At 40.3% G+C, this 27,818-nt stretch overlaps 2 protein-coding genes across 9 annotated transcripts; one reads left to right on the plus strand and one right to left on the minus strand.

Moving 5' to 3' along the window:
* Window positions 1-737: 737 nt before the first annotated feature.
* On the minus strand, window positions 738-16,837 carry HNRNPA2B1 (heterogeneous nuclear ribonucleoprotein A2/B1). 5 transcript variants are annotated; one of them, XR_003945535.2, is made up of 12 exons: window positions 16,659-16,837; window positions 11,543-11,653; window positions 10,487-10,633; window positions 9,250-9,460; window positions 8,856-8,957; window positions 8,677-8,766; window positions 8,120-8,182; window positions 7,539-7,658; window positions 7,149-7,271; window positions 6,023-6,105; window positions 4,569-4,699; window positions 738-3,736 (listed from the first exon to the last, which is right to left on the minus strand). XR_003945535.2 is itself a non-coding variant. In XM_018909518.3 (11 exons), the coding sequence occupies exons 1-10, from the start codon at window positions 16,686-16,688 to the stop codon at window positions 6,044-6,046; spliced, it is 1,059 nt and encodes a 352-aa protein (XP_018765063.1). In that variant the 5' UTR covers window positions 16,689-16,837; the 3' UTR covers window positions 738-3,736; window positions 6,023-6,043. The 5 variants fall into 5 exon arrangements, 4 of the variants coding, with proteins under 4 accessions (XP_018765063.1, XP_030090345.1, XP_030090192.1 ...); XM_018909518.3 differs by lacking the exon at window positions 4,569-4,699; XM_030234485.2 differs by lacking the exons at window positions 738-3,736; window positions 4,569-4,699 and adding an exon at window positions 5,387-5,872 and having other exon boundaries at window positions 8,686-8,766.
* On the plus strand, window positions 16,024-27,818 carry CBX3 (chromobox 3). Of its 4 annotated transcripts, XM_009086063.4 has the most exons (6): window positions 16,924-17,062; window positions 18,580-18,630; window positions 22,352-22,494; window positions 24,015-24,180; window positions 25,530-25,624; window positions 27,174-27,818. In XM_009086063.4, exons 2-6 carry the CDS (start codon window positions 18,607-18,609, stop codon window positions 27,298-27,300), a joined length of 555 nt encoding a protein of 184 aa, XP_009084311.1. In that variant the 5' UTR covers window positions 16,924-17,062; window positions 18,580-18,606; the 3' UTR covers window positions 27,301-27,818. The 4 variants fall into 4 exon arrangements, with proteins under 4 accessions (XP_050827398.1, XP_009084313.1, XP_009084311.1 ...); XM_050971441.1 differs by lacking the exons at window positions 16,924-17,062; window positions 18,580-18,630 and adding an exon at window positions 16,024-16,166; XM_009086065.4 differs by lacking the exon at window positions 18,580-18,630 and having other exon boundaries at window positions 16,910-17,062.

Genomic DNA, 27,818 nt, shown 5'->3' on the forward strand with positions numbered 1-27,818 from the left:
CAGCAACAAAACCCAGAAATACCCAAGTGGGAGTGATCATTAAAATACTGGGCCCGGGGCAAAGCTTTTAAGTAGTCTGTAGCACTTCAGTGGTAAACTGCATTTTTGTTAGTAAGACCGTATCTGCAAGAGGTTAGGGGAAGGTCAGATTAAGTAAAAGGAAAAACACTGGACTGTATTCCCATTATTGATGGCAGCAACATGTACTATGAAGCATTACCTGCTGGCTGCTCCAAGATTCACTCCTGTTCTGGAGAAACATGCACCAGCAGCCAAGGCAAGCGAGTACTCCACCCTACTGCAACCCCCATTGCATGCTTGTGGAGCCACAAGGGCTGGACAGTCCCATTGAGGCATCCTGAGAACAAGCGCTCCCGGAGCACACAGCATTCTGCTGAAACACTACACACACTTTAAATGACCACTGCAGTACTGCACTGAAGTGCAGCTTTAAATTCATGTTTTATTCAAGAGATTTGGCTTTTTACAATGCCAAATTTTACAAGCTGAAGATGTTCCTGCTTAAGAGCTTACAATCTAGTTTTAGATGAGGGAATGAGAACAAACTTCAATGAGGAAAAGAATGGACAAAGCACTTAATGAGTATTAACTTGTCAATCTTTGTCCCAAAACACACACACACATTAGTTCATCCTCTGTGAGTCATCTAACAAGAATCTTGAGGACAGAAGTGGCAGAGACCTATAAATAAGGCAACAGGACACTCAACACCAGGGTGTAGTGAGAAACTGTTTATTAAGTAAACCAAACAGAGATTGCAGATGTAACCATGTGAAGTCGTATTACTGTAGTGTGTACCGCATGAAGCACTGCAACTTGACATGTGCTGCACAGTTACTACAACTCCATGAAGTCCATCAGCCACTCATTTTCATACAAGAATGCCTCCAAATCAACCTAACAAGGGGGGGGGAAGGGTGCTGGTAACAGCAATTTTCTACAACTTTCCCCCAGTCACCCTTTTTTGTACAGTGAAGCAGCATAGGAGGTCTCACAAGGTGCCCAAACACTGCTGACCTAATGTTCATAGCACTCTGTCAGGTAAGTCACACAGGTATTATTTATACAGTGGTAATTTTACTGCTGATGAGCTAACCAGTTCTTGCTCCATTAACTGGAGTAACTCCTGACAAAAGTTCTGTGCAACACAAACCAACAGTAGCTGCAAAGCAAAAATGTGACTGCTACAAGGGACAGTACTTCTGGCAAAATGGATTATTACCCAGGCAAACCCTTCTTTGTAACACTCCTATCCTAGACACATTGAATGGTAGGGCTGAATAAACATGAAGAGATACAGCCATCTCCCTTAGGTGGAAAAGCAATAGCACTACTGTGGTAGTGGCTCACTTGCTTCACACACTACTTGAAAAATGAAATACAACACTAAGCCTACAGGGAATGCACAGCCCCAGTACGTTCCCAGCCAATTATCCTCTACCAATGAGGCAAAGCTACCAAAACAAACTCAGCTGACAACTGTTTGAAAATTCAGATCCATTTCTGGGGCTTGGGTTTTCTTCCCCAGAAGCGATGACACTTCATCACCAAGAGATCATGTATATTCATCATCAAACTAAAAGAACAGTCTTTCCTACACATAACAAAGTTCAAGTCCTGTTCATTTTACAGCATTAACAGCAATTGGTCGTATTTTCTTGAATGTTTTTTAGCACCTGCAGGACAACAGAAGTGAAGAAAATTCAACTTTCATTGTGGATAACACGAAGTCTGAGCGGCCAGAACCCTACTAATGACCTCTTTTCACCATCACTTTATAAATACAAGTCATACTCAATTTTTGGGTGTTCTTTGGGTCACATACCAGTTAGCAACAAGTTACGTTGTTTTTCTTTCTTCCCTCAGTTTGCTGCACAAAGTGTTCGCTGGGGAAAAGCTCTGGTACCTATGCACTGACAACCTGATCCTCAGCTGTTAGAACCTGGAAACACTGCAATGTTACACTTACTTGGAAGATAAGGTCACACTTACTTGGAAGATGTCTGTAGTGACTAAATCCCACTTGATAGAAAGTAAGAATCCATTGTCTACAAATTGATGACCAATAATTGACCACACAATACTGCTTTTATTTGATGTTGCCAACTTCCCGTATCAGGTTGACTCAAAACTGACTTGTCTCACCACATTTGCTGGTGACCATTGTTGACTGTCATATGCCATAACTTTTAAGACCGTACCAAGAAAAAAATTCATGAACTTCAACAGGAGGACATCAGGAAACTTAAGACACCAGGTTTTTGAGATTTGAAATATCCAGTAATTTCCTTCTTGCACAGTGCTGTCTCCCCTAAACACTCCCTTCCCCCACTGCCATAAGATCAAAATGAGAACATCCTCCCTATGGAAAACATTCAATGCAAGTACTTTAAACCTTGTTGCTACACTACTGAAGTAGTATTTTAAACAGAAAAATAATTACTGCCCTTTGAAGTGGTTTGGTTAGTTTTTTGAAATGATGTATGAATGTGGACTTGGTAACTGTAAAGAAAAAACTACCATCAACTACATCTAAGTTATAGGAAAGAAGGCAAATTCCTTATGATCTGGTCATTCTGTTGGAAAGAAGAAAGTAAAGTAGATTTGTGCGTCTTCATTTTCTGCTTCCGTTGCAGCCCACCGGTTACCTATTCAAGTATTTCAAAGTTCAACTTAAGAAACAGAAAAAAATTGTATGTGAATCCTTAAACAGTATTATAAAGGTTAAAGACATGATGATTCTGCCAAAGCATATAAATTTCAAGTTTTGAATAAACCATGCATGAAGATAAGTGGTTAAAACAGTGTAACCTAAAAGTAACTTCCCTTAAATACACACCCAACTGAAGCTTTCCCAAGATCACACTAGGTGTTTGTTTTAATTGGTTTTGTTTGGTTTGGTATTTTTTGGTTTGGTATTTTCCTTCAGCCCCCAGATGCAGCTATGGGTAATAGTTTTACACAGCAGGAACTCTACATTCCAGTCAGTCTGTCTTCATGCTAAAAGCACTTTAAAAGTGAAAAGATAACGCTCTTGGTCCTACTGCAATCTGACAAACTGACTTTGGTTGTAGTTTTGTTAACAGGACAGTATGAGGTAATATAAAACACAGCCAAAAAAAGCTACTTTTAAGCACTTGTGTCCAACAGCAAAGACATCAGCACTTTTAAATTTGCAGCACTGTTTCTCCCAAAAGAGAACGATGCCCATGGTCAGAGTAACAAGTTCCATGAACACACTTGGCAAATTGATTCTGTTTTAAATTCACCTCAAAATGGAATGTTTCAAATCATGAAAGGGTCTAAACATAAGCATTATTTAATGTTAGATACACACTACGTTTTTATTAAGCATTACACTAAGAACTACTTTGGTATAAAAATACTTTATTTTAAAGCTATGAAAGTTATAAATATATGTAGTTAAACTTTCTAATCACAGAATGTTTGCTATTTTAACATTAGTGATTTGTTTCTCCTAACGAATCCGAATTTTATTTGAAAGGTTTACAAGACATTATTACTATAATTTAAAAAACCCATCATTACAGGGAACTGTACTAATTGTGATCTTTTATCAGTATTCATTTAACCTCTAGATTTTTAATGAAGGCAGCAAAAACAACTATTTTCTGATGATACAGAATTTCTTATTTCTTGAAGCGTTTCTGTGGTTGACCACTTCTTCATTAGTTACCTGCAGCATGGCACCTTCCTGCCAAAGAAAAAAAAAGTGTATCTGAAGATGTTTATCACATATGTCTAAACCAAATTATCAATAGGGGAACTTCAGCCATTTTTTAAAAAAAAAAGTATAAGCAGTTCACTGGTGTGTCTAACACAAAAGGAACAGGACTTTTGTTAGCTGAGTCCACGTTCTTCAATGGGTAGCCTTTTAGAGGCAATGAACTTTGAAATTAAGGCATTTTTGGTTGCCTTTTTTTTTTTTTGAAAGGTTTTGTTGATTTTTATTTAAAACCAAATCTCGTAGAGTACGCCACCCTTACTCTGAGTAACTTATTCATTACTTGATAAATTTCCATCAATTTGAGGTGCAAACATTCAATGCAGTGAGAGTAAGGCTGACTAAATTTGGCACTAAGGTTTGTTAGCTGCAAGAACTATAAAAAATGGTGGAAACCTCAACATTCTAGCCAAATTCCAATTTACATAAATACACTGTACACTTATGAAATACCACCTGCAGTTTCATTTGAAGGATTCACTTGCCCTCCTAAAGAACTGCTTATGCAGTTGTTAAAAGAATGGACGACACATTCCTTCACAGAGGCAGATGTATTCTGTGGTGAAATTTTTCCTTACACGTAAACACGCTACAGTTACTTGGGAACCTTCAGGATGAAATGTGTTATATAGAATAGATTACAGCAGACAAGACACGTAACAACATAGTTCATTTTCAACAGCACAGAACTACCTTCATTGCATTACCTTGCAACCACCATAATGCATAGACTCCCAAGAAAAAAGAAAATGTTGCAGGATGCAAAAATAAAGTTGTATGATTTAATTAACTTGTGACCTACCATTTTAACTACCAACACCAGGGATGGAACCCTTGCAAAGCTTTACTAATGGACACTTGCAGGTCTCATTTGTTCAACTGTAGCAGTGTACAGTGGCAGCAGTCTATGCTTGTCCAGGGTTCATATCATAGCTAGATTCCAGTAGGAAAAAAATATGTTAAGTAGCTGAAATTAACAATTATTTTTGTAAAAAAATTTAATAATACAAGAAAACAGGATTCACAAATTTCTTTTCAATTTGTAATTGTTAACTCAATTCATTGCTATATGTTAAACTACATAATGATTATCACTATACTGAAAGAATACTGTCATACATTATTAATTTCTTGGGTTTGAAACATTAAGAAAGGAAAAGTAAACAAGATCTTACCTAAAGAAGTTTAACTGAAGCTTAGAACTATTTTGCTCTACACCCTCAGCCTTCGTTGCCATCCTTATAAACAATCTACCGTAGTTAAAGCTTTGCAGAGATACAGCACAGCTTTTTAAGACTGGCTGAACTTTTAGTGACGTTTTCAAGAGTTCTCTTGTACTAGACCTGCGTCCCTGGAAGAGTACCTTGCTGGGGTTTTTTCCTTTCCTTGCCATTGAAGAAGCAGCATCTAAAAAATCTAAAAAGGTGTTTCTCCTTGCAGAGATACCCCTTAAGTTACCTAGATATTTTAAACCTGGTAATTTACAGACAACATACTTTTTCTCACCAGCATTAAATTTTACACGTACAACAATAGCTTTGTATTATTTGTGGGACCTTATACTACCCACTCCTTGCCTTATTTTACAGTATTAAAAAAAAAATCTAAAATTACACAATATTTCCTTTAGAATTATTTTATTAAAATCATAAATGTACAACAGCTTCTTAACTCTACACACGCACTTAAATTTTTAAAAGGAAAACGTTATGTCTTATTACACCATGATCCTGGCTAAAAGCTTTTCAAAACTTTGAGAAAAATCTTAAAAAAGGTTTCACATGTCACCTGAAACTTACAAATTTAACATTATCAAAGGAATGCTTCTACACTTACAAAGACCACTAGAAAGAAACAACAATTAAAAAGCTAAGAAACTGTCTCAAAGGCATTTTTACAATCCTTCCTCCACAGTAAGGTAATGTTATTAAATAATCCAAATCCATTCACAAAATGGCTCTCTGCATCTGCTCTGGTGTCTTCTGCCATATCACTGCATATTTATGCATGACTGAGATAAGTGTTTCCTTAACATTGTTATTTCGATAACCTGAAGCTGTTCTGTTACCTCTGGGCTCTCATCCTCTCCTATTTATACAGTGAAGCCTGTTTCAACAGAAGTAAAGAGTAAAAAAATAGGTTATGAAATTATTCATCTAACCGTTTTTAAAGGAAAGATAATATCCTAAAAAGCTTTTAACTCCTGCAGCTACTCTCAAGAATCACTGCAATTTTAACACTTAAAAACATACTTACCCATGGCATGCTTGAAGAAACTCAATAACGGCTCCTCCCTCCATAGCCACCACTTCCTCCACTGCCCCCGGGACCATAGTTTCCTGCAGTTGCAGAACAAGAAACAGAACGGTCCCATCAGTACATTTTTAAATCTAGGAAAGTTTTTCACAGAAGCAATCAATCAAAGCTTGCCTAAATGAAGAGTAACATCTGCTTTACTTCCAGTGACAGCATTTGCAACACAGACTTCTAACATTTCACTGTCTTCCTCTGAAGAACCTCCAAAGCCTGCCACAGAAAGCAACTACATGCTGAAATCTTAGAAGAGTCAACAGTGCCACACATAATTTGATGCACTGTGCTGTCTTGAGCCTGTGAGGGCTGAATTTGCTTACAGTCTAAACTTTACAACAAAGGGCTTCATGTTTCAGCTTCCATTTCACAAGCCTGATAATTCATATTAAGTAACTTTAAGACAACAAAAAGCAGGACTTCTCAAAAAAAAAAAAGACACAAGAGGAGGATAAAAAGAAATCACAGCAAATATGCTGGAAATTAAGTAACTAGACTCTCCACAAATAGTGTGAGCTGACAGCAAAAACATGAAATAGCATCTTAAAACTTGAAATTGCACAACACTGTGAAAAAGAGTTAATGTGTTTTATATGTTTCAAAATAATAAAAATAAATTTCCCTGAGATAAGCTTTACAATCTCAAGATGAGAAACTGAAGCAAACTTGCAGAAAGAACACAGGCACTGCAGCCCATCTATTGCAGAAGTTATCCAATTCCTACATATCCACCCTGGAATCATACAGAATAACCTGGGTTGGAAGGGACCTTTTAAGGTCACCTTGTTCCAACCCCTCTGCCATGGGCAAGGTTATCTGTCCCTAGACCAGGATGTTTAAAGCCCCATCTAACCTTGCCTTGAACACTGCCAGCAATGGGGCACTCACCACCTCTGAGCAACCTGTTCCAGTACCTCATCACCCTCACAGTAAATTTTTTCCTAATATCTAATCTCAGTCTATTATTTTTTAGTTCAAAACAGTTACCCCATGCCTTCTCTTCTATTTCCCTCAAAGTCCTAGAAGTCCACCCACTCCAGCTACAAGGAAATATACAGGACATATACAATACCTCCACCATATGGTCCCCCCATGTTCCTGCTGCCACCAAAATTTCCACTCTTCATCGGACCATAATTTGAAGGTTGTTGGTTGTAGTTGCCAAAATCATTATAGTTTCCACTTCCGTAATTGCCTGTATTATCAACGCAAAAGTGGAGAAATACCTACATGAGCTAAAATGGATGCAACACTCAAAAAACACCCCATTATAAATAAAGTACAAAAATCACACATGTATTCCAGCAGTGCATGCACCAAAAAATGCTTTCATCGTATTTCATACTACCCGAAAAACAACAGCTTCCTTCCACAACATTTCCAAACAACCATCCCCCCAGCCTCAAATGACTTGCAGTAATTTGTAATTGAAATGCTTGAACAATTTAAGCCTAAATGTTACCTCCTCCATAGTTGTCATAACCACCTCCATAGCCCCCACCCTGGTTGCCATAACCAGGTCCTCCTCCACCATAGCCTCCTCTTCCTCCTCCGTAACCAGGACTGCCACCAAAGTTGCCACCTGTGAGAATATAATCCTTTCAAATGAGCTTATCAATATAAAATGCACTCAAATTATACACAAAGAATATTTTTCTGTTTAGAAGAACAAAGAGAACAAAAAAGGTAGTTTTGTAAAGAAATTTCTGTGGACAGTATTTTTTAAATCACATACCAACTTTCACTCTAACTGAACAATGACTAAACCCCAACAGTCAGACTGCCTAAAGACCTCAACTGAAACGTTTAATTAAAATCCTTATTTTCCAGGAAATTTAAGACCCACTCTTATCCTAAAGAATGCTAGTCCAAGAAATAAGCATACAATCTGCCATATGGAAATCTGACATAAGCCAACAACCATTTGACAGAAGCCAACAAAATGGCTCAGGTAATTAATATAAATTTTATACATACGGATAGAAATAGGGAAGTGTTTCTTAATGAGTGAAAAATAAACCACCACCACAACAGCAAACTTACCTCCAGGTCCTCCGCCATATCCGTTATATCCATCACCAAATCCACGGCCACTTCCATATCCATCTATTAGGAGGAAAAACCCCAAAAGATTTCAATTTACCTGCAGCAAACTAGTTGAATTCTCAAACTCTTATGACCTTAAGAACTAAATCTCAGAAACTATCAATTAAGAACATGTACAATTAACTTCAGAAAAATAAAGCAAAAGATCAAATCATTGCTCTACATTTTTCCTTTTCTTGAGTTTGTACAGCATCGTTTTAAAATGTCGGGCAAGCACTGCACAGAACCAGAGAAATCTCTTTAGCAAATAATGAAATTTAGATTGCTTTTGGCTTTCAATAAAAGCTAAAAAAAAAAAAAACTCCAACCAAAAAACCACAACCAAAGCAAAACAGAAAAAACAAAACACAAATTCACTTCCAAGTTTTTTCCCAAAAATTCTCTCAACTGCTAGAGGTGCATTTAAGTCAAACAACACCACAGCATACAAAGTTATCCAGAACTAGAAAGACTGAGCATTAATAAGGTAAAAAATGTAAATGCTACAAACATGCCTGTCTTACCGGCTCCCCCTCTGAAATTGCTGCCAGGTCCTGGACCGAAGTTGCCACCACCTCCACGAGCATCACCAAAACCGAAGTTCCCTGTATCAGTTTAATATTTTTAAGTAGTGAGATTGTGGAAAGTTAACACAAAAATCAACCACAAACTATTAACTATCACTTATACATACCTCCTCTCCCACTCCTAGAATTTTGAACCTCCTGCATTTCCTGTCTAGAGAGAGCTTTCCTTACTTCTGCGTTATGTCCATTGATGGTGTGGTACTTCTGCACTGTAACCGTATCAAATAACAGGCTATCAGCATTTAACTGGCAACAAGTCAGAATACCAGACTTCCAATAAAAACACATTCTGAATAATGTAAAACAACACAAAATACCATACAATTTTTACACAAGGATGGCAACACTTATTTGAAATACATGTTCCCACACAATCCAGCAATCTATGATTTGATGTAGCAAATAATACAGGCACGTAACTAATACCATTATCTGTAAGTTTAGCTTTATACTGAAGCTGAAAAAATTAATACTATCCAAAGAAGGAGTGAAATTACTTACATACAATTTTATCCACAGGATCATGGTCATCAAATGTAACAAATCCAAACCCTCTCTTTTTACCAGACTGTCTGTCAGTAATGATTTCAATAGTGTCAATTTTTCCATACTCCTCAAAGTAGTCACGAAGGTGGTGCTCTTCAGTGTCCTCTTTAATACCACCAACAAATAATTTTTTCACAGTAACATGAGCACCAGGTTTTCCAGATTCCTGTTAAAAGAACTTTCTAAATTAGCACAAAAAAAATTTCACAAAGCACTATTTTATCTGGATTTCAGGAATAGAACTCAGATAAACTACAATTTTTCAAGCACTGAAGTACAGCCCTTTTATGAGGCATGACCCTGCAAGCTCATTTAGGGGGGCCTTCTGAGAGGAAAGTAACATAGGGTTACTTGGAGGTTTTTCCTCTCCCTTTTATGTCAAAGCTTTAAAAGCACTGAAAAATGATACAGATCAACTGTTTGAAAGAACTGCAAGTATTTAATAACTTAAGTTAGAGCATGACTTTTGTAACTGTTAAAACAAAGATGCATCAGCTTATTCTACCCCATTCCCTAAGAGCAGTGAACCCACACTCTACTACTTGTTTCAAGGTCCTTCAACCTCAGCGAATTCACAACTATGCATTTTAACCCCATTAAACAGTATACACGCATGCTGCTGTAATTACCTTTTTCCAAATGCTAACCAACCCTGCATTCTGCAGAGAACAGAAAGAAAACTGGAATAGCTGGGGTACCAGTAAACCCTCCCAGAGCTTCCATGTGGTGAGCAGAACTTGCCATATAATCCACCCTTGCTCCTCAAGTACCTCTGTGCCACAGTAACCTGGCTCTGGTTTTATGTACCTTTTAGAAATACCCCAGAAAGATCTCAGAATAGTCAGGAGTTTATTAATTTGAGGCTTGTAACAGGAATTATTCCAGAGAAGAGTTACTTTGGAATTTGCATAATTACAGTTTTTCAACAGAACATGTTTGCTACAACAATTTCCAGATCACCAGATGTGTCCCTTGCAGACATGATTCCATAACCAGAATAATACAGTAATTCACTGTAACAGTAAACATTTACATAAGAGACCAAAAGTGTGGGAAATAGTGCCTCAACTATGGGCTTTGAACCAGGTAATTTAAATCCAGGCAATTTTAAACAAGAACAAAGCCTAACTGTCTGACCAAAACAGGCATTTTTTAAAGCATGAGAAGCATCTGCTTTTAAAGTCATACTTACCTCTCTAGCCACAGCTCTCTTAGGCTCAACCACCCTTCCATCAATCGTGTGAGGTCTTGCAGCCATAGCTGCATCAACTTCAGCCATGGAAGAGAATGTTACAAAACCAAACCCCCTTGATCTTTTGCTTGCAGGATCCCGCATAACCTAGAATCAATAAAGGCATTTAAACTATTTATACCTGTCTCATGTTAAGCTTTTTGCTAACAGTATTAAGAGAAATTGTGTAAGCTTGATTTACTTTACCTTAATTTGATATCAAAACACAATTATAGTAAAGCAGCAGACTCTATTGATTTAATATGAGTGACACTGCTTGGGATCAAAGAAATTCAAACCACTGCTGTCCTCCAAGACACAGTTAACTCAGAAATGCTGCTAGATCAGTGAGGTGCATTTATATTTGTGTTCAGTTTTGCAAAAAAAAAAAAATTACATAATTTCTTTGAAGCTTCATGAAGACCACAGACTTCAAACCTGTGTTATTATTTACTACCCCCAAGACAATTCAGCAGAGAGCTTCTATCAGAGCCATTATCCCTGTTGGAATTTAGAAGACATACAAACGCGGTGCTGATGAACATGGTTTAGTGATAAACTTGTCACCACTTGGTTAAACAGTCAATGACCTAAACGGTTTCTTCCAACCTTAACAATTCTATGAAAACATCACAGATAAAGACAAACTTTTCCAGCTTTACTGAGGCTGCTTACCAAGACGCCAGATTTTTGCCAAATGTTACCAACCACACAGATGTAATAGTGCCCTCTGTATGCACTTCCTAAAGCACATCAGACAATGATACCAAACTTGAACTGTTGCAATCAGTGGTTAGATAATCTGGGAGAATTTTACAGAAAACAGATTGTGAATGTTCCCTAACTCTGTCAAGTTTGCAAGAGTAAAATTTATGCATTGCTACAATGGACTGAACTGAGTGTAAGGCAACAAACTGTACTGTTAAAAGCTAATATTCTCTTAGCTATCCAGAAAACAAACATTTAAAATTCCTACACATTCCATACCATTGCTATGTATTGGTATGTTAAACTTACCACACAGTCTGTAAGCTTTCCCCATTGCTCATAGTAACTCCTCAGGCTTTCTTCTGTGGTTTCAAAGCTTAAGCCGCCAATAAACAGTTTGCGGAACTGCTCCTTTTCCCTCTGCCATGGAAAAAAAAAGATTACATTAATGTAATTTGAAACCTCTTCTGCATTAGCAAATTACACAATAACCAAGATTTTCCTAAGTGTCAAAGACCTTCAGTAAGACTTGTTTTCAAAATGAGACCAGGCTCTTCTAAAGGTTCTACCCCTATTACAGAAATTAAGCAATTTATGCAATTCTAGAGGTCCACTTTTACAATACAAATATTTTTTTGTGCTTATTCCTGTGTCTCCCTCTAGATATCAACAAGGGACCACAGTTGAAAGCTTTCAGAATATTCCTCTGTAAGAGCCATATGAGATGCTTTTTAAATAAAATGAGAACTTTGGGATTTGTTTCTATTACAGAAAATAGAAATTAATTTATACTGTCTGATTCCATCCTGGGTAACATTTATTCCTAAAAACCATTCTGGTTAAAATTGTTTTACGTTAATACTACTGTACTATTCATACAAGGCATTATAAGTAAAAATCAACTAAATACATCTAAATATGTTCTGTAACAGGTTAACAATTCATATTTTCTCCATAATTACTAGAACAAATGAAACTCAAGCATCTGTAAAATAATCTGGAATCCCACACCACTGGAATTATCAACAAACCTATACACCCTCAACAGGAGCACCATTAAAATAATTCCTTTCAAAGCAGAAATGTGAATAATACATATTCATATCCACTAATGCTTTCAGTAAGACTTTATTTTCTAACAGAGAAACAATCCCTGCACTTGTTAAGCAGAAAGCCTTTTATGCAATGACAAAAGCATCATAAAAAAAACCAGAAAACCTCAACAAAAAACCAGGACCAATAATAAGGTACTGAATAAACTTATTTGTATACACTGGTAAACTAAAGCAAGAAGGAGAACCTTCCGACTTCTACCAGTTGAAAGCACTTTTATAGTAACTTCTTAAACAAACCAGGCCTTTTAATTGCCTTGTTTGTATAAAAAGTATCACTAGCTCATCTATGTGAAAATTTTACGCCAAACACTTAAAAATGCACTAAGAAGTAGTCCCCTTCCACAAATTTATTCTTTTGAAGAGAACTGTTCTGCTAGGGACAAGAGAACTCAAACCAAATCACTTCAGCTTTAAAAATCAAGGAAATCTGTTTGGTGTTTGGTTGTGTTTTCTTTAGTTTGGTGGTTACTTTTTATACAACTCAAATATTGCAGCAGGAGGGGTAATTGACAAACACAACATGATTAACTGCAATGCGGATTAAGAAAAATTTAAATAGGAAACTAGGAAAACACTGTGACTAAGAAAACAAGCAAAATACTTCAGTGCACATATGCTTTTAGAAGTCTTAAGCCAATCGGCATGCAGACCAACATATTTTCTGAGGTTGTCCAAGGCAGGCCTGATCAAGATGCACATAACAGAACACAATTACTGTAGGCAGCGACAACCCAGGTGTATTTCTTCAAAATACACCTCGTATTACCAGCCTCATATACTGCAGTCTGACAAGGAAGTCAACTTTCTCCCCTCCTTCTTCCAAATACATCCTCTATTTAAAACTGTTGAGTTCAAATTTCTCTTGAAAAATATTTGGAATATGCTGTTGGATCCAGTTTTATTCTTCTAGGAATAAAAAGAAAGCTAGTACTGTCTCCTCCTTACACAAAGGACACGCAAAATAAGACACGTGTTCAAAAGCAGCAGACACATGTTCTAACCAATTTCACCTCTTCGCATAAAAGGAACAAACAAAAGAACACTGCACAGCAGAGCAGTATAAAAAAATCATACTAATCAATATGTCATTTATTAGTTTTGAGTAGGAGGGCAAAAAAAATTTTTAAGCAACAATACTGCAAAAATAAACTCTCCCTTCAGTTCTGCTGCTTGAGAATTAGGGACCATTTGCTTACAGTTTCACAGATCTACAAAAAATCTTTTTCCTATATAATCAGTTACCATACATTTAATAAAGGATATTATTATTAAAATATGAGAATTAATAAAGTTTAGTAGGCAGGTAGGATATTTTCAGTGTTGTTGACCCCTGAAAACAGCCATAAACCTGTAAATGGAACTCAAGGAAAGAATGGAATAGTTATAAAAATATACTATATATAACTAACAGACATTGACCAGAATAGTAATACATTTTACAGATGTATTTAGGGTCATGATCTACCTAGCACATCTAGGCACCACACATCAGAAAACAGCAGTAACGAAATTCATTACCAGTTCTTTAATGAAAACCACTGTGCGAAAACCACACACACATACTGCTCCACTACCATGCAGACCATCTCTAGATGCAAAGAAACTATGTCTTAAATGAGTCAGTTTCAAGAAGCGCTGGATGGCATAACATTAACTTCCTACCACAGTCTAGAGAGTTCTGCCCATCTAAAGTTTGTGCAGAAAGTATAAAATGTACAACAATAGCTATCATCATGCCAGTACATCTTAGAATCCTGAGGAAAATACTCTTTTGGTAAAGACACAGACACCTCATACCTAGGCAAGGCCACAATATAAAAGCTGCAGGTAACACCTTTTACAAGATTTCCACAATACATCCCATGGCACGAATCAAGCGCCAGAGCAAATTTTTACCCCTCTAGGATCTTCAGCCATGTGTATTTTAACTTTTCCTTCACATGCTTAAAGCGACTTGAAAACACTGGAAAATACATAACCTTTTCTAAAAAATTAATCACCAGAGCCAAGGAAAGGCGTGCGCACACACAATCCACGCTGACTGCGGAATTAAGTATTCGGGTAACAAAAACGTTTAAGGGAGATCAGTGAGGGGGATCACCCCTGAACTCCAGGGCTCGGCAATCCCTCAGCGGCCGCTCGCCCGCCGCCCGTGGCGGCCGGGACGCAGCGGCCGCGCCGGCTCCGCCATGTGGCGGCAGCGGGAACACCGCGGCCCCGAGCCGGGCGGGGAAAATGGCGCCCGGGAGCAGCCGCCGCCTCCAGGGAGAGCGCTGCAAATTGCTCCGAGCGTGCACCTATATACACGGTACTAAGACCTCCCCGGCGCTCCTTCTCGCCCCAGTGCATACCAGACGACTATAGCTGTCCCCCGCCTTGCCCGCTCTGCCGGAGGGATCCCCACTGCCCCTCGCAGCCGCGAGTCTCAGCCAAGCCGCCATTTTACCCCTCCCCCTTGCCACCGCCATTACCCGCAGCGCCGCCTCGGCCGCTCCGCGCCTCGCGGGGCCAAGACGGCCCCCAGCCCGCGGAGCTTCGACTCCCCCTCCTCCTCCGACACTTAAGCATCAACGCAGCTAATAGCCATGGCCACGGGCTCAAGAACGCGCTGTCCGCCATGCGCGTTTACCGCAGCTTCCGCCGCCTCGCCCGGCTGCGCGCCAGCCCCAGTCGCCGCTTCCAGAACCTTCCTCTGCGCAAAGACATCCAGCATTGCCCCGCGTTGCGACCCGGCAGCAGCGCCCGGACTTGCGCAGACGTCTCAAGATTGCTTGTAATTCTCAGCCCCCCCAAAAAATTCACTCCATCTGCACAAGCAAATGCGTGTCCCTCCTTAAAAGCAAGCTCTAAAGCCTCCCATTGCACGTACCATGTTCTTCATGGTTTATGTATTCCTGCTCGAGAGTACCGTACAACCGGTCGGTAATGGCTGCCTTAGCTGTTACGTAATTTGAAATTCAGCTCCGCGTAGTGTTAGCGCCCTCCTACTCCAGCTTCCGAGGTTTAATTAATTAAAAAAAAAAAAAGGAAAAAAAAGGAAAAAAAAAGAAAGAAAAAAAAGAAAAAAACCCAGGATCCGGAGCTTAAATATCTCCAAAGGGGCTGCAGTTCTGAATAACGCCCCTACGTGTTTTTATCGCGTAATGAAAAGTCATCGACTCCGTTAGTAATGGCCGTCTCCGAAATGAGCCGAAGGAGCTGTCGTCGTCGAGCTTATCCGCTTCGACAGCCGCCGGAAAAAGCCGAACCAGGAATGGAAGCCCATTCGACTCGCTTCGGTAATTTCCGGAATCTGCCGCAGCATACGAAAATGGCGCTCGGCGCCAGCTCGGCAATTTCCGGACAGAAAGACGCAGCAAGTCATCGACTACTTCAGCCAGCTCGGCAGTTTCCGACAACCGACAGGCTCGCCCGACGTGCCCGAGCGCAGCCGAAGCGGCCTTGAACACCGCTGGCACCGTGTCACTTATTTTTGTTTGGTTTTTTTCCCGGAAATTGACAAAAAGCCCCGAAGGCTCAAACATTGGCGTTAATATTAGTCGTCGGGGGGTGGCCGCGCATCTCTCCCCGAAACCTCGCCCTGGCCCCCTTCCCCCTCCGCCCAGGCAGGAGGAAGTGAGAGCTACACAGATTTTGGCACAAGTGCGACACATCGCGGGGCCCCGGCGGAGGGAGGCGGATTTCACCGCAGCCAGGTCCGCTCTATCCCGCACCGTCGGCATCGGGCGTGCCGCCCGCTCCGCCGCTCTGTTCTCCTCCCCTCCTTCATCCCCTCCCTTTTTCCCTCTCCGGCGGCCCTACACGCACCGCGACAAAGGGTGAGTGCTGCCGCCCCGCGCGCCAAAGAAATGGCGCTGGAGCAGCTCCTTTCTTCCCACCCCCTCTGCTCCCCCCCTCCCCCCTTTCAGCTTCACCGCGGATCCTCCCGCGGATCTCCCGCCCGCAGCGAAGCCTTCCCAGCCGACTCCCCGAACCTCTTTTCCCACTTAATGAATGAGTTCTCGGGCCTCAGAGCCCCGCTGCTTTCCAAGCCCGCTTCCCTCCCCCCTCCCCTTGCTCACGCCCAGGCCTCTCCGCCGCAACGCGGGAAATGGCGGCGCTCCAAGGGGGGGCCCTCCAAATGAGCTTCAAACCCACCCCAGCGCTCCTCGCCCGCCCTCCCCACGCCCGGGGCCCGCCCGGCCACACCGATCGAGGGCCTCGCTCCGCGGCGGCGGGCAGCATCGGCCCCGCGCGCATTCGCAACGGCGGCCATGATGGCGGCCGTGGCTCCCGGGGTCCGCCAACCCCGTCCGCTCCCCCAGGCTTACCCAGTCGCTTTCCCTGTCGCCGCGAGGCATCTTCCTTCTTTTGGACGCCTGGCGCGGTCCTGCGCTCGCCCCGCGTTGGAGAGACGTCTTGACCCCCTCCTGTGCCGGCGGCGACGACGGTCGGAGGTTGTAGCGGCTCGCGCGTAGGCGGCGGCGGCGTCGTGCGCTCTGCCCCGTCACAGCCGCCGGCGCGCAGTGCTCGCCCAGCCCAGCCCAGCCCAGCCCAGCCCCGCCAGCCACCGCCGCGCCGCTCTCCGCCTCCCGCCCTCCCTCTCTCTCCCTCCCTGCCCCCACCCCCCGCTTCAGCCCCCCGCGGATGTCGCTGTTGCTGCTGCCGCCGCTCAGTGCGCGCAGGGCGGGAGCCAGGAGGAGACAGGAGACCTAAGCGGCTGGGCACCATTGAAGTCTGTATCCTTCTCTCTCTCTCTCTCCCTCTTTTCTCTCGCTGCAGCCGCCTCCTTTCACCCCACTCACCCTCGAGTCCCCTTCCCTGACTCCCCTTTCCTCTGCGGCTCGCTGCGGGCCACCGCGGGGAGATGCGGAGCGCAACCCGCCCGCCTCCCCCCACCGCCGCTTCTTCCCCACCCCCGCTTCCTTGGCGGTGGGGGGTGGCGGGCGGAGCGGAGCTGTCGGGGAATCGGGGCTTCGGCACCCGCTCGGGGAGGGAGGCAGGCCCCAGACCCGCGGGCGTAGTAGCCCCGGGGAAGGAGAGCAGCGCCGGGGGCGGGGGCAGCGGCACCCGCGTGGCAGACAAAGCCGGCCCGCCGGCGGTCCCTGCGTGTGCCCGGCCCGGGGGAAACGTGAAGGGGCGGGGGGAAGACGGCGTGGAAGGGGCCCTGTCAGCGGCGGCGGAAGCGGCCCGGGGCCTGCGTCCCCGTTACCTCGCCCGGGGCGGCCCCGCCGGCCTCATGTGCGCCCGCCGCAGGCCCGAGGCGCAGCCGCCCCCAGCAGGCCTCCGCAGGGCTGCCTCTGTTGTGTGGTGGGGGGGTTGTTATTGGGTTCTGGGGATATTTTTTTTTTTACCCCTTTCTGCTACCTCTCCGGGAGACACGAGGCAAGACCTTCGGCAGTGGCGCCCTGGCCCCGGCCTTTCTCCCACCTCGCCTACCCCACCGCCCATGGGACTGCCAAAATCCACCTCCCGTGTCAGGGGAGGATTGGGCGGGATTGCTGAGTCCGGGAGGCTTTCTGGCCTTAAAGGGCTTCTCTGCTTTACCCAGGCATATGGGGAATTCTAGCATTTCTATAGCTCGCTGCGGGGTGGTGACAATACATGCCTATGGAGCTGGTCGGTATGAGAAATGACATGGAAAAGGGGATGGATTGTGTTCAACGTAATTTGCATAGGTTAAATATGTAGTATGTACATCTTAGCTGAGTTAATATTGTTCTAGGAACTTAACTCTTGCCAACTTGAGAATCAGAAGGCAACATTATAGTTGCATTAAGATAAATATTTGCTGTTTATAAGAAATTGTTACTATGTAAGGATAATGGGTGATTCATTGCACCACAAATATATATCTGTTCCCCATCAGATATTTGCAGTTAATATAACTTAGGTATATCTTCAATTGCTAGAATCTGAACTCCTGTTCTATTTGGTTTAAGGAAATAAGCATCCCTGATGGTCCTCCCCCTTTTCCCTAGAAACATGTTTATGCTTTTGAAGGCCTTGGGAAAAGTATTTTTTCAACCCTCTATACCACCTTGTCAGTATCATTTATCCTGGCTAGCCTAATGGTGCATTACTGGGTTATGCCGGACAAAGTAGTAACCTACTTTTTGTTCTGGATTTAATCCGTGTAAGAAATGTTGTATGCAGTGAATACATGGGGGTTGGAACAAGGACCATGCTTGTCTTGGGATGCCTTTCTTTGAGTAATGCAAACTTCCTTTTAATTGTCATGCATTTTTCTAGTAAAAGCTCTGCAAGTCTGCAATAAAAATGGCCTCCAATAAAACTACATTGGTAAGTTCATGCACACCTAAAGTATATAAGGATTTAATCAACATATTTTTCTTCAAACTTATAACTTGGCATCTCCATTTAAAAGATACATCCACATCTCCCCTCCCCAGCATTATTCTGACCAAAATTTCAGATCCAGAAAGTAAGGCTACTACAAAGGACATTGTCTTTGGTTTTAATAAATCTGCCATTTCTAAAGAGAAACTTGTTGGGAAAAAAGTGTGAAAGGACTCTGCACTATTTCATCTATTCTACAATAGAAAACACTGAGGATTTTTTTTAGCCTCCTTTCAACATACCATGTAATTCATCATACATGTAAAAAATAAAGTCCAAATCATGTACTCATTTAATTTCTCCCAGTGTATTTGCCTGACAAAAGGCAGTTTTAACAGATGAAAAGTAACATTATTGAGAAATGATGTGGCATAGTTAAGATGCCTTTTGAAATGCTTTTTAACAAATAACAGTTTCTTTGAATTTCATAGGAGCAGAGATTATCAGATGTCAACCCCTCCTGGACCATTTTAATGATGCATTCATGGATCTCAAGTCCTCTAAAGCTTTGCTTGACATTAAAATATGGACTCCTAAGGGCAGTTGGTTGCTGGTTACAGTTCAACTAATAATGATACATAGTTTCATGAAAGACAGACCTGTAGAAGTATAATGTGAGATTATACATGAGGTTAAGATGGGAAGTAAGCAAAAAATATATGTGCACAATTCAAAACTTCAATAGCAGAATAGCTGGTTTATAATACACTCAAAAAGCCTGTTCTTAAATTTACAGAAATGATCACTCAGCTCAAAATATATTCAAAACTTGTATTGACTCCTGGCTTAGAAGTGCGATGGAGTGCTTCTTCTTCATTGTACTAGTTTAAAATATTTCACCAAGGTGAATGTCTAAACTTTCTGTTAGTAATTGATTGTCCACAAATCCCTAATATGAAGAAGAGAAGAAGTTAGCCAGCCTGGGGAGCAGTGCTTTGGAGAGAGGAAAAAAATCTTACGAATGCAGTATTTTTAATCTTTTGATGTCGAGAATTTTGCTGCACAGGTCAGGAAAATCAGTTATGGTTCCCATGGGAACCATAACTAATTCTGCTTCGTTATATATTTGCATGCAAAACCTAAATGTGTTAAGGGATAGGGTAGCTCTAGAGCTGTAATTCTGATTTTCTTATATCTTGTATGTTAAAATTCTACACCACAGTGTCACATCAGTGTTTTAAGCTTGCCCGTCAAAGAAAGAGTGATTATCCATAGCTCTGCATCTGTCGTATGTGGTGTCATATGACTTCTGAATGCAGAAAGAGAAACAAGCTATACATTAGCCTTCCATGGTCAAATGTCCAATTTACAGCTTACAACATGCAACCCTAGAGAAGAGAGCTTCAGGGGTCAAGTGGGCATTTAGTATGATTTTAAGTTCAGTCAGGTGTCACAATTCACTTGTGGGCTGAGATTTGCATGGGCTTGTATAATCCCAGAATGTACAGGTTTTTAACATGTTCAGTATTTCTGCAGGCTCTGCAATCAAGTGTTATTTTAATAGGCTCAAGAGTTTGAAGAGCAGTGCTGATGCACAAGACCTAATAAATCTCTAATATTTAAAACAGAAGCAGCATACTCTTTATTTTGCTATTTCTTACTGCGCTTCAAGAAAAAAATACAGACCCCCATGACATTCATTTTCCTCTGTGGAAGATACTTAAGATACTTAAGTTTTAGAAAGTAAAAAACCAAATTGTTGCTTTGATACAGAAATCCAAAACATTGATCTTTAAGTGACAAGAATTAGTGAAGCCGAAAAGAGTACCAGAAAACAGTCTTCCATTGAATCAAAGAATTTTAGTCCAACGGAGAATACAGATGGAGATGTTCCCCACTTGTAGCCTGCTTGCCTCATCACCAGTAATTATAATGTTATTACTATGGTATAGTGAGTCTGTCTTTTTCTGTGTTGTCGTTTTCCCCTCTGCTACTTTTATTATTTGTTTACTTTCCTCATATCTACCCCTTTCTATTTCACACTTCCATTTTTTGAAAGAAGCTGCCCTCATAGAAGCCTTGGACATCTTCATGTTGTATTTCCCTTCAATATCAGTCTTGCATTCTTTTTCCTGTGGAGGCAAAAAAAGCCAATATGCTTAAGTTAACACTTTTCAGACATGAATGCTGTGGTCAAAATACACCTGGGATATGCAGGCACCTAAAATCTAATTGGAAATACATGCTCTGTTCTCTCTTCTATGCTCTCAAATCAAAACAATGGCCATGTGAGATATATACAGAAACTTGGTGTTTAAATAAGAAACTAGAAACTTTTTCTCCTCTTTGTTGTTTGAACCTTCAGTTTATGGGTTGCCAGTCATAAAGAGTGAAGTATTTTGGGGAGGGAGGGAAAAATTAATTATGAAAAATAAGGGGTACAAAGACAGGGCTTTGGCAAGAGAATTGTTTTCCAGTCTTCACTAAAAGAATACAGTTTTTTTTTTCTAACATACATTTTTTTTTTTACCTTTCACCACATTAAGACAAAATTCTACTAAATCTAAAAGTTTGAAAATTTCAGTGTTGTCAAACTAACCCACATTAGAGAGGACTAAAGAATGGCTATCAAGCAAATAGAGGTGCTTTGTCATATTTGCTTGTCTGTGTTCTGTTGTAGAGGAAGTGCTTTAGTGAGGAATTAGTTCTGACCACTTTGATTTAGGGTGCTGCATAACTCTTAGGAGGTTAATACTTAGTTTATGGCTGCCACTTGACAATTCCTTTATGAGGTGCAGTCCAAAATGGCAAGCAAACTGCTTTTGGTCTGCTCGTCCTCCAGAACTGTGATACAGCGTGATAGGCTTATTCCAACTTTTTTAAGAATACAAACAAGGAAATTCTGAAATGTGTCCTTCTACTGCTATTTAATTATGCCTTATTAAACTGGGGATGCCTTGAGGATGATGTGGATGTAATATTTGCTTTAAGAACTTAAAGAATATTACCTGAACTATCAAATGTAAACTTTAAAGCACTTTAAAAGTTTTGTAAGTTAGCAAAATTCCATTTATGTGTTAAGTGCTCTACTTAAGTGTAGCAGTCTTAAATTTATGCACCTTTGTGAGTCTCTTTGTAAGTTACATGGGTGCATGGCTAAGAATGAGAAGGGACAGCAGTAATGGAATGCTCCTAGCATGTGTCCTGTTCAATAGTTGCGGGTTGTTATTGAGTATTTTGCTTATTGTAGCAATACATCATAAACTTTGCTGCCATCAGTTTCTCCTTGGTTTTTTTTGGGAAAGGTAAAAGCCACCTTTTTTCAGTACCATCCCTTTTCTATTTTATGCATTTTCACAGTTTCCTTATTACTTCTCTTTACTTCTGCCTTGCCCTCTGCCTTTTCATAGGCATAGAGTTAACTTTTAGAAGCTTCCTTGATGTTTTGAGCATGTAGCACTGAGAATTAAATTTTTAAGGGGTGTATAGTCACTGAGTATGTGGACAAAAAAAAAATTCACCTTTTTAAAAACTGGTGTTGGGTATCTCATTAAGCAAATGATAAAAACCCAAAAGATTACCATGTCTTGCTCAGGTTACCTGACCACATGCACTAACATGAAAGGAGTCTGAGCTTCTGGCTTTAATGTTAATAAGCCAGTGAAGTAATTGTGTAAAGCAAGGGGAAAAAAAAGAATAATGTCATTCTGAATTTCTTTTGTAGCACAAAATGGGAAAGAAACAGAATGGCAAAGGTAAAAAAGTTGAAGAGGCAGAGCCTGAAGAATTTGTTGTGGAGAAAGTCCTGGACAGACGTGTTGTAAATGGAAAGGTGGAATACTACTTGAAGTGGAAAGGATTTACAGAGTAAGGCATTCCCTTTTTTTTTTCTTTTTCTGATAGAATGATAAACACCATTGATTTGAAACTGTGCTAAGAGATTGGACAATGGGCATCCACTTCAAAGAAGCTTGAGGAAAGGACATCCTTAAATGCATAGTCAAGTGGGAGAGTTGAGTATGAAAATAAAATAGAAGATAATGTAGTTCATTGTTCACGCTATATAAAATATTTGAGGACTTTTACCTAGTTCTTAGTGATTGTTCTTTCATCACTCTGATTGAGCTTGTGTCCATAGCTATCAAGGTAAGATAGACTGACAGTTATCATATAGTAGCAGAATGAATGGTACTTCTGAGTAACAAATCACACAGGAATGTAAACTGCTGGCAGCTCTGAAGCAGGTAGCTTGCTTATTATTAATTTTCCTGAACTGCTCTCAGATTAACTGAATTTGCCTGTGGAACGGTTGCCTTCATTAGGCATACTTGAAAGGAATTTTTGAGCTTCTTTCCCAGGACTTACATATGTACGTTAAAACTTTGCAGTAGACTTAAGAAGCTGATTGTTTAAGAAGGAATGTAGTTGTGCCTCCTTCCAGTGACACTCTGTGGCAGCTTGCTTTACCAGCTGAAAGAAGAATTTGTGCATAAATGGTTATGTGTGCTATGATATTATTGTGGCATACCTCCCAAAGTGAGTGCATTGCAACATTGTGCAGTCTGGCAACCTGAAATGTGTGTAGTGATATCTGCATAAACGCAAAGCACAAATGTGTTTAGTATTTGAGGGTCTGATTTGAACTTGTAATAATATGTTATTGTAATGGAAAATAATTTGTAGGTATCCTGCCGGTGCAGTAGTGCTGTGCCGGTATTTGCATGTGAGATGCATAGTGGTGGTGGGGAACATTCTTCTTAAAAGTTTAGTTAGCAAAATGCATACTCACTGAAACATATGCAGTGCCCAGCTCTGCCCACCTTTGTTCCCTCCTGCAGTCAGTCAACTGAAGGAAGCAGATAGTTCTAGGTATAGTTGTATTCAGTGCTCAGAGACAACATTAGAGTGTTCCTCATGTCTGAAAGCTTATATGTATGTATTTATACTTAGGCTGTTTGTAATGACTGCTGTGTACACTCTGTTGTCTGTAAGTCTTAGTACTCATATCATACTGTTTGTTTTCATGGACAGTCTTCAGAGGACCCAGGAAAGTGAGTCAGTTTAAATGGACAGTTAAGTTTTGGTAGGGTGTGGATTGCTTGTTTCAACTCTCATACCCCACTGGAGACACAGATGTTAATAGAGCTGCTCTTTGTGTTACCTTAAGGTTAAGAATGTTGTTTTTCAATACTAGTGGAGCATCCTTTCAGTCATCAAATGCAGTACATGAAGGCTACTAAAGGTGGCAAGATAAATGTCCTTAGGGTTTAACAGACCTACCTTATATAGTGAGACAAAATTAAGTTGCTTATTTTAAGGGGAGCTATGGGGCTAGTTTTACATTTTTCTTTTTTACTTAGTTTTACGTAAATGTGTGTATGTTTCAGTGCTGACAACACATGGGAACCTGAAGAAAACTTAGATTGTCCAGAGCTAATTGAAGCTTTTCTGAACTCTCAGAAAGCTGGTAAAGAAAAAACAGATGGTGCCAAAAGAAAATCTTTGTCAGATAGCGAATCTGATGATAGTAAATCAAAGAAAAAGCGTGATTCTGTAAGTATATGTTCATGTGTAAAGTTTTTGTTTCCTTCATCTCTTCCCTACCTCTCCATCCCCCAAAAATCATATTGTGACTTTGAGAATGAGACTGAACACTGATTTAAAACTCTAAAAATGTCATAGCATCTGGATCTATGGTTTGAAAAGAGTATACATTCATTGTGGGTAATGAGACTGTCCAAATGGTTAGTAAAGGATGATTGACTGACATGATGATTAGAAGCTCTTACATTGTCCCCTAACACTTACTGAATAATTGAAAGTAAGACTGGTTAAGAGTTATTAATTAATGGTATTAAGTGATAGGTTTCTATTAGAAAAGGTCCATGAATGGAAAAAAGATGAAGTTGTGGTTTGCTGCCATATTTAGTATATGATTTTGGATGGGTGAGTGGCAAGATGGCAGAACATGAAAACCAATCAGTTAGACTAGGAGCAGACATAATGGTGGAGAAGGAGTAGAAGGGGTGAGTGAAAAAAGCTTACCTTTCCTGAGAGGTCTGGATTTCTCCTTCAGTTTAAATGAGTAGGCAACCTGATACATTTAGTGCTGATAAGTACAGAATAATGCACACGTAGTAATGTGTTCAGCAGTTCACATTTTCTTCTGTAAACTTTTGGACTAGCAGTTTGAAACCTGACACTGCCAATCATTTTCACATACTGAAGATGGCAGGCAGTTGGACATGTGGTTTCTGTCAAAAAGGTTGGAAGGCATCAGAAAGAATAATTTATGAATTATACAAGGAATATTTTGCTTTCTGTATAGAGTCAGTTGTTTGGCTTCATCTGGTACAATAGTGGCCACTGTCTCTAAAAGGATATTGTGAACCTGTAAAGGAGCTAATACAGGAAATAGTTGTGATATTTTTTGTCACCAATGTGATGTCAGTGAGCCAAGAAGAGTTGAGGTGTTCCCCAAGGGTGCAGTTTCATTGTTGGTTTAGCCAACCCATTCCTGTTTTTTTGCTGAAAAAGATGTGTTTTTTCCACTTCCAGGCATGCATTTTTACTTTACTGCTTTTGTTATTTTTGCTGACCATGCTTGTTTGTTTATCTACTGAAATTATTTTAGACCATTTGTTTCATCCATTATATTTTCAGAAATAAATGCTGGAAACATGGATATAGAATCCTTTATTATTATCATACCTCTAAATTACTAGGCCTGAAGATTGGTCATGAAAAAATACTGTGTAATTATAGATTTGATGGGGTTTAAAGGCTGGATTTTTTCGTTCTGATACACAAACACACACGTGCATGTATGTACAAAAATTCCTGTATCTAGTACCAAAAGAGAGTTTTGTCTTAAACTAGATAACTATCTTCTAACTTACTAGGTTGATAAACCAAGAGGGTTTGCAAGGGGTCTTGATCCTGAGCGGATAATTGGGGCTACGGATAGCAGTGGAGAGCTTATGTTCCTCATGAAATGGTAAGTCTTACATCCACAGTTCTTGTCCATAAAGGGAGGGCAGGCAGCTGCACTTAGCTTAAAGAGACAACTTTGTCTCAGGAGTAAGACACAGAAGCTCTGTGGTCTCCTTATTAACCTTGTATTCTTAGAAAAACAAGCTTTCTATATTCAGTTAGGACTTAAATCCCTCTTCCTTCAAAACCCAAAATATGTTTCATTTCTGTTGGTTCAGTTTTACTTTAAAAGGTAATTTCTGATAAAATAGGAAGAAATTGGCATTTGTATGGAAAAAATTGGATCTTGGTAATGCTCTTGCAAAGAGAATGGCAGGCAGAAATCCAGCTTTACATGTTTCAATAAGCAGAAGCCAGCTGCTGGATAGCCAGCTGTTTAACCAAGCATAGTGCCAGCTGTTCTGCATGCACCAGAGTGGAATTGGAAGCAACTAGGGGAGAAAGCAGAGATGGAGATGAAGAATAAACAATATGTAGAGGCTTGACATTATGGGCTAGTAAGAGGCAAGAGTGATGTGGGGAGTTTGTGTTGTTGGGAGGGTAGGTGGAGACCAGCTTAGCTACAGTGTTGGGAGAAGGATTTCTAGCTTTGTCAACAAATGGGGTAAAATTAATGCTTCTTCCCAGTGTTGAGAAATCAAGAGATTGAATTGACATTTGCTGAGAGTCAGATTTCTTAGGGTGATGGGATAAGAAGGATGGCTTTCCACAGCCTTTGAGAGGGGCAGATTTTCTGAATGGAGTCAAAATGAGTGATCTCCTGAGACATGGTTTGTCTTGGGATTTACCTAGACTGCTGAAGATTAGTGCTGTGGGAGATTGTCTTCCTTCTGCATTCTCAAATTTTCTATAAGTTCTATAAACTTTAAAAAGTTGAAAAACAAAGATAATTAGTGTTTGAATTTCTGTAGTGCTAATTGGCAATATCAAACACAGAGGACTTTTTTTTTTGTTTAGTTCAGGGACTGTTGATTAGTTTTTCATAATTTGTCTTAGGTAACAAACATAGATATGAGTTTGTATGCACAAAGCTGACTTTTAAAGGCAGCATACACTTCAAATGAAGTGAAGTCATGCAGACTGGCAAGCTTGGTTTCTTAGTCCAAGACAGCATCAAGAATAACAGTATGAAATACAGGAAGTTACTTACATAAACAGTAAATGTAATTTGCATGTAAGTACCAACTCTCAAGATTGGTTGGTCCTATTGATTTTGAAGTCTTACTTTGAAGCTTTGATTAGTCTTTAAAAGACAAAAGTAACTGAGTTTTACTTCTTTCATTGCATACTCCAGTATGTAACCTTATGACTGATTCCCTTTGAATAGCATTTTCCTTTCAAACAAAAAAAATCATGGGAAGGGAAGATCAACGGAGCTATGAAACCTCATGATTACCATTAGCATGGAAAGTCTTGGTAGCTTTAGTGAAAGGTATACTGGAAGCTAGTTTCTAGCTGATATTGTTTTCAGAAGTTAGAACTTATGAAGAGCTGCTAAATGTTTTGAAATACTGATTATTAATTTTCTCAACTCCTGCTCTCTTCTACATCAGGAAAGACTCTGATGAGGCAGATCTGGTGCTGGCCAAAGAAGCTAATGTGAAGTGTCCTCAGATCGTAATCGCTTTTTATGAAGAACGGCTAACTTGGCATTCATGCCCAGAAGATGAAGCACAATAATTGTTTGCATTGCTTTTTTTATATATAAGAATATTAAAACCTGAAATTTGATTTATTAGCAATGTGAGAAGCATACATTCTAACAAGTTTCAAATTTGATATTTTTTTGAAGTAGTATGTTTTGCATCAACAGCAAGTAAATAAAAGCTTTCTGCAACTTGTTTCATTTACCACAAGAGAGCATTTGATACTACTACTTCCTCCATATTAGGTAAAAGCTTTTATAAAACATTGATGAACTTCCTTAGTTATTACAGAATCATAATGAATGTCTAAACAAACTCACAGATGTTTTGTAGTCTTCTATACTATTGATGTGCATGTATCTTCTTTACCCAAACCTAGCCCTTTAAACCTGTAAGGTCATTCTTTCTAGTATTTGGGATCACTTGGTCTTAAGATGACCAGGTGAAAACTAACTTTGTAGTAATTTGAATGTTATCAGACTGTATATTGTTTACTTTATTGTAAATACTGGTGAGCAGTGGTCAATAAAATAGTTTTATATTCTTCCTTTA

Source organism: Serinus canaria, chromosome 2, assembly GCF_022539315.1.
Source record: "Serinus canaria isolate serCan28SL12 chromosome 2, serCan2020, whole genome shotgun sequence".
In the NCBI taxonomy this organism is placed as follows: Eukaryota; Metazoa; Chordata; class Aves; order Passeriformes; family Fringillidae; genus Serinus; species Serinus canaria.